At 41.1% G+C, this 14,427-nt stretch overlaps 1 protein-coding gene across 1 annotated transcript in view; it reads left to right on the forward strand.

Moving 5' to 3' along the window:
* Positions 1–443: 443 nt before the first annotated feature.
* The window catches only part of LOC122549951 (dynein axonemal heavy chain 5), a 366,961-nt gene continuing 352,977 nt past the window's right edge, over positions 444–14,427 (forward strand). Inside the window, exons 1-3 of the mRNA XM_043690232.2 lie at positions 444–829; positions 11,046–11,146; positions 13,649–13,837. Of these exons, the coding sequence (XP_043546167.2) occupies positions 682–829; positions 11,046–11,146; positions 13,649–13,837 (438 nt within the window). The 5' untranslated portion in view covers positions 444–681. The remainder of the gene's footprint in view (positions 830–11,045; positions 11,147–13,648; positions 13,838–14,427) is intronic.

The following is a 14,427-nucleotide window of genomic DNA, read 5'->3' on the forward strand; positions in this document are numbered from 1 at the left end:
AAGATTGTAAATTGGAATGTTTTGTAAATTTCTAGTTTCAAATAAAAATAATTTTAAAAAGCTTGCAGTTCCCCCGCCCCCCAAAAAGTATTTGAGGTGTGTTGGTTTCCTGCCAGAACTTGGTTAAATAGATATTGTGATTAAGACAGGCAGGGAACACTGAATTATGTACTTCACTTTTCAGGTCATGCTTGGGCCTTAGGTGGATATAATTCTATAGCTGTTTGGTATAAATGTCAGATTTAGTCTCTGGGGGAGTAAAATACAAGCAGCTTAATTATAGTTCGTGTCTGTTTAGTGGAGTCTCGGCACAGTGATTGTTGCTGCGATACTTATATAGAGCCTTCCCAATGCAGCGTGTCCTGTTCCAGTTTTACCGGTTCCTAAGCAACTGAGATTCCACAAGAGCTTTTTTCAGATTTTCTTTTCACTCACCGGCTCACTCTGCTGCTCAAAGTCTGTAAACAAGCCCGTTCTTTCTGGCAATAGAGGAAATATTTTTCTTTAGTGCTGTTCTTGTAACTGGCTTCTTTCCAGTTAGATGCAGTGTTTATATTCTGATATTTTCCAAGTTTCAAAGGCAGTGCAGGAGTGAGTGCACAGAGCGAGAGAGTTGGTTACAGTCTTTCAGTGAGCCCGTTCTGCAGGCTTGTCTTTGATTTCTACCATCCTTAGCGAGCAATGTCGGAGGATGGGAAAGCGGCGGGGGTAAAGGTCCATCCCCCACCGAATGCAACAGGGGAGAACGAGTTGAATAAACCGCCTTCACCCAAGCCTGACATTGAACTGTCACCTCCGCTCATCTCCATTAGCCGTACTGATGTTAAAGGTGAGTCCAGAGTTATTATCGACTGTTAGTGGTGACTGGGACAACAGAATGTCGAACTTTACTGTCACTTCAACAAATAAACTTGCTCAAAATGGTCTAACAGTGTCTTCTTACTCAGAGCCTCAAGACCAAGGATAACTCTGGAGTTGTGGGTCCTGAAGTAACTAGGCAGTCCAATGCCTAGTCTCTCCACTCCCGAGGGTCCCAGCCTCATTCCTGATGAAGGGCTTTTGCCCGAAACGTCAATTTTCCTGCACCTCCGATGCTGCCTGACCTACTGTGCTTTTCCAGCACCACTTTAACCTTGGCTGTAATCTCCAAGCCCAATCCTGGATCCACTGGTGGGGCAGATGGTGTTTGAGGGGGTGGGTGGGATATGGATTTTTACACATTCCTGAAGGGTGTTTGGCCTTCACTAATGCCTGTTGGAGATATTGGATCTTGTGGGCATCTTTGCTGAGACTTTTTTCTCCACTTAGGGGATTACCTTGGGCTAAAGAATCCTATAAATTGGTGGGGATATTGTATCATTTTTCAGAGCAGCTTTAAGCATGTCCTTGAAGCACTTTCCCTTCCTTTCTGGTAACCACTAGTTGTGAAGAAACCTGGACTAGAGACCTGGGTTTGAAGGCCTTATCCCAAATGCACTGATGATACAGCCCACCCATACAACGCTTGACAGTAACCAATGTCTCCATGCTGGAAATGTTGGTCTGAGAGAGGACACTGTTACTGGAGTGTCCATCCTGACAGTGAATTTTTAGGATTTTGTGGAGTCATTGTTCCTGATATTTATTGAGGGATTTGAGACATCTGCTGCATAATGCCCATGTCCCGATACATACAGAAGGACAGGTCATACTACTATTCTGTAGGCTTGTAGTTTGATGCCAAATGTAAAGGGAATCGATATGTTGGAGATCCAACCAGACCATTTTAGTTATGGTGATGTGTAATGAGGCAGATTTAACAAATTAAGTTAGAGTAAAAGATCCCTGAGGAAACAGCAATCATAACATGCAGACTTTAACATTCAATTTGAAAGGGAAGGACTTGATTGGAAACAACTGCGCTCAGCTTAAACAAAAGAACCAGGGCAGAGCTGGGAAAGGACTGGGAAAGGAGGCTGGCAGCACAGGGCGGCACGTGGCTCAGTGGTTATCACTGCTACCGCACAGCGCCAGGGACCCGAGTTTGATTCCCACCTCGGGCACGTTCTCCCTGTGTCTTTGTAGGTTTCCTCTGGGTGCTCTGGTTTCCTCCCACAATCCAAAAAATACAGGCCACGTGAATTGATTATGCTAAATTGCCCATAGTGTTAGTCGGGGTAAATATAGGCAAGGGGACTTGTTGGGCCAAATGGCCTGCTTCCATACTGTAGGGAATCTAATCTAAAAAAAGATCAAGTGGACACAAATTTGGCAGATGGAACATAATATGGGGAGATGTGAGATTATGCACTTTGGCAGGAAGATTAAATTAAAATTAGATTTCCTACAGTGTGGAAACAGGCCCTTCAGCCCAACAAGTCCACACTGACCCATTTCCCGCTGACTAGTGCACCTAACATTATCAACAATTTAGCATGGCCAATTCACTTAACCTGCACATCTTTGGACTTGTGGGAGGAAACCAAAGCACCTGGAGAAAACCCTTGCAGACATAGGGAGAATGTGCAAACTCCACACAGACAGTCGCCCAAGGCTAGAACCAAACCTGGGTCCCAAGTGCTCTGAGGCAGCAGTGCTAACCACTGACACACCGTGCCACCCCTGGATTAAAAGAGCTGGATTTTCATTACTGGAAAAAGACTGCAGAAAGCACAGAGAGATTGGGAGTCCTTTGCATAAATCACAAAAGACTAGCATGCAAATTCAGCAAGTACTAGGATAAATGGAATGTTTGCATTTATTTCAAAGGGTAAGGAATATAAAAATAAGCAAGTTATGTTAAAACTATACAAGGCATTGGATCAAACCACAGCTGGAATATTGTGAATAGTTTTGAGCCTCTTTACCTAAGAAAACATATTCTGGCATTGGAGAAAGTCTAGATAAGATTTACTAAGCTACTATGGAGGGACTGTCACATGAGGAAAGGTCGAATAGGTTGGCCCTATACTCATTAGAGTTAGAAGAATGACAGGTGATCTTATTGAAACACATAAGATTCTGAGAGGACTGAATGGGGTAATGTGGAAAGTTTATTTGCCTTGTGGGAGAGTCTGCTGCCAGAGGGAATAATCTCAGAAAAGGACTCATCTTGAGAAGATAGAGATGACAAAGAGTTTCTTCCCTTTTTCGGAGGGGCTTTTGAATATTTAGTATGTTCCAGGCTGAAATAGTCAGAATTTTAGATGGTAAAGGAATCAAGGGTAATGAGGAAAAGACTGGAAATTGGTCTTGAGGATCACTAGATCAACCATTATTTCGTTGAATGGTAGAGCTGACCTGATTTTCTGAATGGCCTACTTCTGCTTGTACGTCTCAGAGTCTTATGGCTTTCTTGTTTATTGATCAAACCAAGTGCGAGTTTTGTTTATCTTAGATATTGGTCATAGTCTGATTTTAACCATTTTAGAGATTAAATTGGCGACATGCTAGCTCTGTGGTTAGCATTGCTACCTCACAGCACCAGGAACCCAGGTTTGAATCAAGCCTTCAGTGAGTGTCTCTGTGCTGTTTATACATTCTCACTGTGTCTGTGTGAGTTTCCTCTGGGTGCTACCATTTCCTCCCACAGGCCAAAGATGTGAAGTTTAAATGGATTGACCATGCTAAATTTGTCTGTAGTGACCAGGGATATAGAGGGTTGGTGCGGACTGTAGAGACTTTATGACATTTCATAATTGTGATAACTCATAGAAATGTGAGGCTGGATTTCCAGTGCAATCTTCTCACCAGAGTCATGGCTCCTGTGAGCTGTATACATGGCCTTTTGATAAAGTGTCAAAGATCAGGGTGTGTGGAATTGGGGTCAGATACAGAATGGATTGAAGAATGGATATAAAACAGAAAGCAAAGGGTATGTGTCAAAGGAAACTTCTCAAAGTGGCAAATGGTAGAAAGTGGTGTTTTGAAGGGATTCATGTTGAAGCCATTATTGTTCAATAGATACTAAATCTTGCACACATATATTGGAATGTTACCAATAGTACCAAGGTATGAATATTTATTTGTAATGAAGGAAATTGCGCAAAATACAGGGAGATATAAGTATACTTAGAATTTCAAATTTAATTCGGTGGAGCAAAGACCAAGGTAGTTCATTTTGTTGGAATAATAAGAAAACTCACTTATTTCTTGGAAAGTAAGAAACTATATCAGGATGATTGCATTTTGTTGGGCAGTGTAGAAGAATGTTTAAGAACTTTTGATCCAGTCACTTCATCCTGATTAATACAAATAAACAAGTTTGGATGACATAACAAATAATTAATTTGCAAAATCTAAACATGAAGTCAACGTTTCCCCTCTGACATAATCTAAACATTAATTAAATACTCTTCATTGTGCAAACATTTAAAGTGATCTACTAATATTGAGGTTACAGTGTCATGTGTGGTGAGACCTCTGATTTTACCCACAGATTGGTGTAGAGTATAGTTACTGATGTTTAATAGAAACTAAGAGTTGAATGTTCCTCTTTGGCAGTCATTTCACTTGAGCTACATTAACTAAACTTAGTATCTGTCCAACGCTCCCAATAGATGTCCTTTTAACTACAAAAGCAAAATAAATATTTGTAAAAGAGAAAAAAAAGGTAATGGGGAAGAATGAGAGAGAAGAATTAATTAGATATCTCATCTAAACGGTTAACACAGATACCAAAGGAGCAATTACATAAGCCAGATCTGCTAGAGTTATATCCTCAAAGTTTATGAGAAGATTTGTAGCTCGGGTGCTCGTTGTTCGCCGAGCTGGGAATTTGTGTTGCAGACGTTTCGTCCCCTGTCTAGGTGACACCCTCAGTGCTTGGGACCCTCCTGTGAAGCGCTTCTGTGATGTTTCCTCTGGAATTTATAGTGGTTTGTCTCTGCCGCTTCCGGTTGTCAGTTCCAGCTGTTTGCTGCAGTGGCCGGTATATTGGGTCCAGGTCGATGTGTTTGTTGATAAAATCTGTGGATGAGTGCCATGCCTCTAGGAATTCCCTGGCTGTTCTCTGTTTGGCTTGTCCTTTAATAGTAGTGTTTTCCCAGTCAAACTCATGTTGCTTGTCATCTGCGTGTGTGGCTACTAAGGATAGCTGGTCATGTTGTTTCGTGGCTAGTTGGTGTTCATGGATACGGATTGTTAGCTGTCTTCCTGTTTGTCCTATGTAGTGTTTTGTGCAGTCCTTGCATGGGATTTTGTACACCACGTAGGTTTTGCTCATGCTGGGTATCGGGTCCTTCGTCCTGGTGAGTTGTTGTCTGAGAGTGGCTGTTGGTTTGTGTGCTGTTATGAGTCCTAGTGGTCGTAGTAGTCTGGCTGTCAGCTCAGAAATGTTCTCTAGGACTCATAACAGCACAACAACAGAGTTATATCCTTCCAAGAAATGTGAAATTCAAGTGGAAATCGATGCTGGCCAAAAAATAAAGAAAAAGAAAAAAATAAATAATGGAATAGTCAACATGCCAGACCCATAGTTGCTGTAATTTACTTCAGAATTGTTTCTGAGTGTCATGTGATCAAGGTATTATTACTTCATTTAGACTATCACAGAATGTTTGACAATTTATTGCAAGGTGTTTATGGTGTAAAACATAGGGTAAATAAAGTGGAAACCAGTAGATATAATGTACATGGATTTCCAGTAGGCATTGGACAAGGTGTTACACAAAAAGTGAAATTGCAAGATAAGGTCGCATGGATTTTGGGGTATTATTAACAAAGATAGAGAATTAGTTAAATGATTAGAAGCAAAGAGTAGACGTAAAAGGGACATTTTCAAGTTGTGAGTTAGTAAGAAATGGAGCATTGTAAGGAATAATGCTGGGATCTCAGCTAGTTAAAATCTATATTAACTACTAAGATAAAGAGACAGTGAGTAATATCTCCACGTTTGCTGATGACACAAGGCTAGGTAGAATCGGATGCTGTGAGAGTACACAAAGAGGCTGCAAAGATATATGGACAGGTTAAGCGAGTAGGAATGAAGAAGGCACCTGCCATATAATTTGAAGAAGGATAAGGTTGCCTCACTTAGAGTTATAGAGTCGTAGAGATGTACTGCATGGAAACAGATTCTTCAGTCCAACCTGTTCATTCCTACCAGATATCCCAACCCAGTCTAGTCCCACCTGCCAGCACCCGGCCCATATCCCTCCAAATCCTTCCTATTCATGTACCCATCCAAATGCCTCTTAAATGTTGCAATTGTACCAGCCTCCATCACTTCCTCTGGCAGCTCATTCCATACACGTACCACCCTCTGTGTGAAACAGTTGCCCTGTAGGTCTCTTTTATACCTTTCCCCTCTCATCCTAAACCTATGTCCTCTAGTTCTGGATTCCCCGACCCCAGGGAAAAGACTTTGCCAATTTACCCTATCCATGCCCCTCATAGTTTTGTAAAGGTCACCCCTCAGCCTCCGACTCTCCAGGGAAAACAGCCCCAGCCTGTTCAGCCTCTCCCTATAGCTCAAATCCTCCAAATCCGACAACATCCTTGTAAATCTTTTCTGAACCCTTTCAAGTTTCACAACATTTTTCCCGATATGAAGGAGACCAGAATTGCACGCAATATTCCAACAGTGGCCAAACCAATGTCCTGTACAGCCGCAACATGACTTCCCAACTCCTGTACTCAATACTCCGACCAGTAAAAGAAAGCATACCAAATGCCTTCTTCACTATCCTATCTGCCTGCGACTCCACTTTCAAGGAGCTATGAACCTGCACTCCAAGGTCTCTTTGTTCAGCAGCACTCCCTAGGACCTTACCATTAAGTGTATAAGTCCTGCTAAGATTTGCTTCCCCAAAATGTAGCACCTCGCATTTATCTGAATTAAACTCCATCTGCCACTTCCCAGCCCATTGTTAGTCACAAGAATATAGAAATTATATTTTTTTAAGAGCACAAAACTTGTGCATATTGATGTTTAGACAGATTTATGTGTGTTCAGAAAGTTAGTGTGCAGGTATAACTAACAGTTCGGAGCATAATTGGCACGTGAGTTTTCATAACAAATGGACTGGAGTATCAGCATAGACATTTTATTACATTTGTACAGGGCTTTGGAGAGATTACACCTGGAATACTGCAGGCAGTATTGGTTGCAGTTATGAAATGGTTGAATTATGATTTGAGGTTGAGAAAATTGGACCTATATGTTTTGAAGTTCAGAAAAATGAAGAATGTTCTCATTGAAATATAAATAATTCAAGATGAACTTGACAGGGTAGATACAGAGGATTGTTCCCGAGTACTCGAGAACACATGAAAATAATATCAAGGCAATGGGCCAATCATTTCAGGATGAGATAGGGAGAAATTTATTCACTCAGTGTGATGTGAATTGTTTTAATTTGCTATGCCAAAAGGATTCAGATGCACCATCATTGACTATATTTAAGATTGAAATAAACGGATTGGTCACTCAGTGAATCGAGGGATATAGGGCATGGGTGGGAAAGTGGGTCTGAAGCCCAAAACCAGCCAGAATTATACTGAACCACAAAGCGGCATTGACAGGCTGTATATTCCTGCTCACATTTTGAGTGGTTTTTTTTGCTGAAGCTCTCTGATTCCAATGTTATGATCCCACTGGATATGAATAAAGAAAGAAAAATGAACTTCCAGTGATTGATTGAGAGAATCGCACAACACAATTACAGGTTCTAAGACTTTTACTGGAAGAAGTACATAAAATTCCACTCACTGTGTTTGAATACATTTTTCTCAACCAAATCTACATAATGAGGCTTGGTCAACATCAATAACTCCTTCGGGATACCTGAAGCCCAGCTCGTTGTCTGATCTCTGCTATCAATTTCACAATGTTTATTTACACAAAATTAAGTGTTTTCATGTGCTTACAATTCCAGGTATTGAAACTTAAAGAGGCCCTTAATGATTGGCATATTGGAAAGTTGCCAAAAAAATCTGCTTTGTAAAACTTTATTTTACATATCCAACTGTCACTGTAGGGATTATTGCTTTTACATAAAGTATAGTGGGTGAATCAAGGTGGAAGTGCTAAAGCTTGGAAAGGGGCGGGAAGATGGTGGGTAGGAATGATGTCATGTGATTTGGTTAGAAAGGCATGTTTTAGGGGTCATGGGGATATGAATGGAGGGAAATAGCCTGGCATGGGATTTAATTAGATTTATTTATTGTCATGTGTACCTAAGTATAATGAAAAGCTTTTTGTACAAACAATACAGGCAGACCATAGTTAACAGGAACATATAGATCATAGAGTGAAAAAAATACTAAGATAGAGGCATACAGCTTACATCAAACATGGTGGCACTAGGCAAGATCAACATTAGCAAGATCAGCAGTATTTGAAATTAGAGAGTTCATTCATTAGTCTAATAATGGCTGGGAAGAAGCTATCTCTGAACCTGCTTGCCTGCTTGTGCATGTGCTCAGGCTTCTGTATCTTCTGCTTGATGGGAGAGGTTCTAGGAGAACATTGCCAGGGTGCAATGGGTCTTTGATGCAGTTGGCAGCCTTTCCGCGAGAACGAACCTTGTACATGGAGACCATGGATTGAAGGTTGGCTTCCATGATGGTCTGAGCTATGCGTACAACCTCCTGTAGTTTCTTACGGTTCTGGGCAGAGCAGTTGCCATGCCAGACCATTATGGACGTGGACAGAATGCTTTCAATGGTGCATCTGTAAAAGTTGGTGAGGGTCCTTATGGACATACCAAATTTCCTGAGCTGCATGAGGAAGAAGAGGCATTGTTGTTTATCATCACTCTTCGGAACTTAATACTGTCCACCCTCTCAAGCTCAGCTCCATTGGGGCCATGTTCTCCTTCTTTCTGATGTCAATGATCATCAGTACTTTAGTTTTGCTGAGATTAAGAGAGAGGTTGTTCTCATTGCACCACTTCACCAAGTCCTCTACCTGCTTTCTGTATTTGGACTTGTCACAGTGGTGTTGTCAGCAAATTTGTAGATGTCATTCATTCAGAATTGGACAACACAGTTGTAGGTGTACAGGGAGTTCAGTAAGGGGTTGAGGACGTTTCTTTGGGGGGTTGAGTGTTATCATGGAGGAGGTGCAGTTGTCTATTTTCACTGATTGCGGTCTGTGAGTCAGAAAGCTAAGGATCTATTTGCAGAGAGTGGAGCTGAGACCAAGGTTTCGGACTTTTAAAATCAGTTTGGAAGGGATAATGGTGTTGAAGATGGAGCTGTAGTCAATAGCAGGATTCTGATGTAAGTGTCCTTGTTGTCTAGATGTCCCAGGGAAATGGGTCTCTGCTGTGGACCTGTTACATCAGTAGGCAAATTACATAGATTACATCACAGTGTGGAAACAGGCCCTTCGGCCCAACAAGTCCACACCGACCCGCCGAAGCGTAACCCACCCAACCCCTACATTTACCCCTTACCTAACACTACGGGCAATTTAGCATGGCCAATTCACCTAACCTGCACATCTTTGGACTGTGGGAGGAAACCGAAGCACCCAGAGGAAACCCACGCAGACACGGGGAGAACGTGCAAACTCCACACAGTCAGTCGCCTGAGGCGGGAATTGAACCCGGGTCTCTGGCGCTGTGAGGTAGCAGTGCTAACCACTGTACCACGTGCCGCCCACAAATTGTAGAGTATCAAGGCAGGTTGGGATGCTGGAGTTGATGTAGGCCATGACCAGCCTCTCAAAGTTCGGATCTATTATAGACCATGGGGATGTGGGTGAATGAGATAGCATGGAATGGGGTGGGGGCATGATGAGGGCATTTTGAATTTAATTTTCAAAAGGCACCCTTTTGCAGACATTTGTTTACAACACATTTAAGGTGCAAAGTACCATAATTCTTTTAAAAAGCTGACCTGACTCCGTGAAAATGAAAGGAATAGGCCATGCCTATGTTTGCAATGGAAGTTTTTGAAATGGTCAAGGTGGAAGAACTGGGTGAGTATTTGGAACCAATCTGCTCCTTTGGTGAAAGTCAGAAAGCCTGGTAATGGAGTCAGGATTGCCAGAGTCAGCTCAATTTACCATTTTAAAACACTTCTGAGTCATCCTGACTTCATGAGCATCCAGTCTTTGTGTTTCTACGCAGCTAGGTCAGCTTCCTTTTCCTTTGTCTTGAGGTTTTAATGTTTAGGAACCTTACTATTAATAAGTACTGATTTGAGTTTCTCTGTCAATAATAAGCAGTTCACACAGAATTGTCTCCAACAGATTTTGTACAAGGTCACATTCCTCTGTCCAAGATACTTTATTTTACCTTGAATTAAAGTGCACGGTTTAAAACATAACCTTCTTCTTATAAAGTCCAGCTTTCATATCATATAACATCAAAAGACTAGCCAGGCAAGGGAACACAATGGATAGACACTAAAGAAAAATACAAAGGTGATCACTTAACATTTGTTGCATGGCATGTTAAAATATAAATTCTATTGAGAATGTTTAACTTGTATTGTGGCCAAAGGGACTCTGTGATGTTTAGTATCAGAGGGAAAGTAAAGTATGGGGCTGTAGTTGAATAGGGAATTGGACATGCCTTCACTGATATTACAGTTGGCTTAGTTGTTCACAAGATACATGTTTGATAGCAGATGGTTTGTGATAAATGTTTGAAGTTCAACAGCATGTACCACGCATCACTCAGTATGTTTAACAACTTGAAAGAACTCTCAAAATTACCAAGACTTATACAATCACAGCAAAAAGTAACAGCAGCCTGAAAGTAGTTGATGATACTTTTAATAACACTGTTGAGATATTCTTCCCGCTGACAAGTACATGTTCATCTGAGGTTGTTTAAAGAATGGCTGAGAGGTTCTGCTCCATAGTAGCGATTTTGGTGGGCAGACTGATTACCATTGTGACCTGACTGTTTGGATTGTTCCAGTAGACTTTCCAAACATCCTCACTAAATGGCATCTAACATTGCTTTCTGCAGATGAGTGTGCATGCCGTGGATTCCTTTGGTGCCATAATTATAGTTGTAGTGAAAAAAACATGGTGCAAGGAACTGAAATTTCTGGTGTTAGAACTTGATGTTACTAATTAAGAAAAATTATTTTTAACCAAAATTTAGCTGGCGAGTCAAACCGACACAGGCGTGTAGGCACTAATAAATGGAAAAATTCAAGACTGGGACATTCCAACACAGCACCATCTCCAAGTGCATCTGTCTCAGTAAGTAGTTCATGCTCACTGTAAGCTTCAAGGCTTTTTCAATATTTTTAGTCTAACAAAATTACTGAATTATGTAAGGTTATTCTTTTGCATTGTATTTGTGTGGTTGTTTATCATCCTCCCCATTATATTTTACATTACACAGGAAACCCAATTAATTAGATATAAGAATAAGTAGTGTACAATGTGGTAAATTTGGCTTTTGAAACTCCTTGCAATGGTGCTTCATTTATCAGAATTAATTCCACTGTCAAGAACAAACAGGTTAACAAGCTAAGTTCAGTCATAGTAAACTATCCATTTCACTTGGTATAAATCAATTGTCAAGAAAGATTCAGATATCTTTTAACCAAACAAAGTCATGCCAGTTCTTTGTCGTGAAAATCTGAAAATCAGTTTTGCAAATATTGGTATTTGCATTACTGATGCTTTAGTAATGCATTTCCTTAACTGCTTTTGTAAAGGGCTGAACAGTATCTGTTAACCCTGATGAAGGAGCAGCACTGATGAAGGAAAGGCAAAAAAATGGTTAAGACTAAAATTGGGCCCTTGAAGACAGAAACAGGGGAATATAATACAGGGAACAAAGAAATGGCAGAAGAATTGAATTGTTACTTCAGATCTGTGTTCACTGGGGAAGACACAAGCAATCTCCCTGAGGTAACAGTGGCTGAAGGACCTGCACTTAAGGGAATTTATGTTTGCCAGGAATTGGTGTTGGAGAGATTGTTAGGTCTGAAGGTTGATAAGTCCCCGGGGCCTGATGGTCTACATCCAAGGGTACTGAAGGAGGTGGCTCGAGAAATCGTGGATGCGTTGGTGATCATTTTCCAGAGTTCGATAGATTCGGGATCAGTTCCTGCGGATTGGAGGGTGGCTAACGTTGTACCACTTTTTAGGAAAGGTGGGAGAGAGAAAGCAAGAAATTATAGACCAGTTAGTCTGACCTCAGTGGTGGGAAAGATGCTGGAGTCTATTATAAAGGATGAAATTACGACACATCTGGATAATAGTAACAGGATAGGTCAGAGTCGGCATGGATTTATGAATGGGAAATCATGCTTGACTAATCTTTAGGAATTTTGTGAGGATGTAACTCTGAAGATGGCGAGGGAGATCCAGTAGATGTAGTGTACCTGGACTTTCAGAAAGCTTTTGATAAAATCCCACATAGGAGGTTAGTGAGCAAACTTAGGGCGCATGGTATTGGGGACAAAGTACTAACTTGGATTGAAAGTTGGTTGGCTAATAGGAAACAAAGAGTAGTGATAAATGGCTCCATTTTGGAATGGCAGGCAGTGACCAGTGGGGTACCGCAGGGATCAGTGCTGGGACCGCAGCTTTATACAATATAAGTTAATGATATAGAAGATGGTATTAGTAAGAACATTAGCAAATTTGCTGATGATACTAAGCTGGGTGGCAGGGTGAAATGTGAGGAGGATGTTAGGAGATTACAGGGTGACCTGGACAGGTTAGGTGAGTGGTCAGATGCATGGCAGATGCAGTTTAATGTGGATAAATGTATGGTTATCCACTTTGGTGGCAAGAACAGGAACTACCTAAATGGAATCAATTTAGATAAAGGGGCAGTACAAAGAGATCTGGGTGTTCTTGTACACCAGTCAATGAAGATAAGCATGCAGGTACAGCAGGTAGTGAAGAAGTCTAATAGCATGCTGGCCTTCATAACAAGAGGGATTGAGTATAGAAGCAAAGAGGTTCTTCTGCAGCTGTGCAGGGCCCTGGTGAGACCACACCTGGAGTACTGTGTGCAGTTCTGGTCTCCAAATTTGAGGAAAGACATTCTGGCTATTGAGGGAGTGCAGCATAGGTTCATGAGGTCAATTCCTGGAATGGCGGGACTACCTTATGCTGAAAGACTGGAGCGATTGGACTTGTATACCCTTGAGTTTAGAAGACTGAGAGGGGATATGATTGAGACATATAAGATTATTAAAGGATTGGACACTCTGGAGGCAGGAAACATGTTTCCGCTGATGGGTGACTGCCAAACTAGAGGACACAGCTTAAAAATACGGGGTAGACCATTTAGGACAGAGATGAGGAGAAACGTCTTCACCCAGAGAGTGATGGCTGTGTGGAATGCTCTGCTCCAGAGGGCAGTGGAGGCCCAGTCTCTGGATTCATTTAAGAAAGAGTTGGATAGAGCTCTCAAGGATAGTGGAATCAAGGGTTATGGAGATAAGGCAGGAACAGGATACTGATTAAGGATGATCAGCCATGATCATATTGAATGGTGGTGCAGGCTCGAAGGGCAGAATGGCCTACTCCTGCACCTATTGTCTATTGTCACTCAGAAAGCTTGTACTTCCAAATAAACCTGTTGGACTATAACCCAGTGTTGTGTGATTTTTAATAGTAACCGTTAAGCTAATAGTACGAAGAATGCCACACAAACATGACAAACATTCATATATTAATATTGGCATTTGTAATTTCTAATCAAAAGTTACTCAAGGTATTTTTCCTTAATACTAGACACAAGGTAGAAAGACTATCCTTATTTCCAATGAGGCCAAAAAGGAATTGCTAAAACAAGCAAAAGCAGCTAAGGAAGAACGAAAATCCCAAATGGATTCACGGCATGGCTACCTGATATCTAAACTAGCAGATGGAACAGGTCTGGAAGAATCAGCTGTGCAGGACTTTATTATTGCAGATGAAAAGGTATGACTTGCTATTTTAATATGTATTCAATAGTTCCTGTAACAAACAAGGCAAAAAGGTGAATTGAATTATTTTGTGGTCCTCCTCTTCTGTCTGCAACAGCTGCTTTTTCAATAATCTTTTGGCTACTTTATTTCTTTTTCCTTTTGAAATAGACCATGTTGTGTTTCCCCCCAAAAAATGCACGTGAATTCCAACTTTCAAATGACCTGCAACAAATTTTCTTCAGGGATAGAACAAGAAGATGGTTTGCTCAAGCATTCAAACCTGGAAGATAATTTTTTGCAACTCATACACACCTACAGAAGTATATAAGAAAGAAAAAAAAAGAAAAAAAGAATTAACTTTTATAAATAATAAACAGAAGGAGTATTAATGAGCATAATCAAAATGCTGTAAGTCAATGTCCAATGAAGGGTTTTGCAATTGGCTCCTATGGCAGAATTCCTCTTCCATAGGAGCTCAGATGTAGATGGGTGTGGTTGCAAGTGGAGCAAAATGATTCTTGTAGACTAGTTCATTTTTCAGGTGAAATTCAGGGTTATTCCAAGGGATCAGGTTTTGAGAGAGGTTGAGACTTGAGGCAGGCT

This window comes from Chiloscyllium plagiosum, unplaced genomic scaffold (assembly GCF_037043375.1).
Source record: "Chiloscyllium plagiosum isolate Xiang-an unplaced genomic scaffold, Cpla_swu_hap1 HiC_scaffold_5, whole genome shotgun sequence".
Taxonomy (NCBI): Eukaryota; Metazoa; Chordata; class Chondrichthyes; order Orectolobiformes; family Hemiscylliidae; genus Chiloscyllium; species Chiloscyllium plagiosum.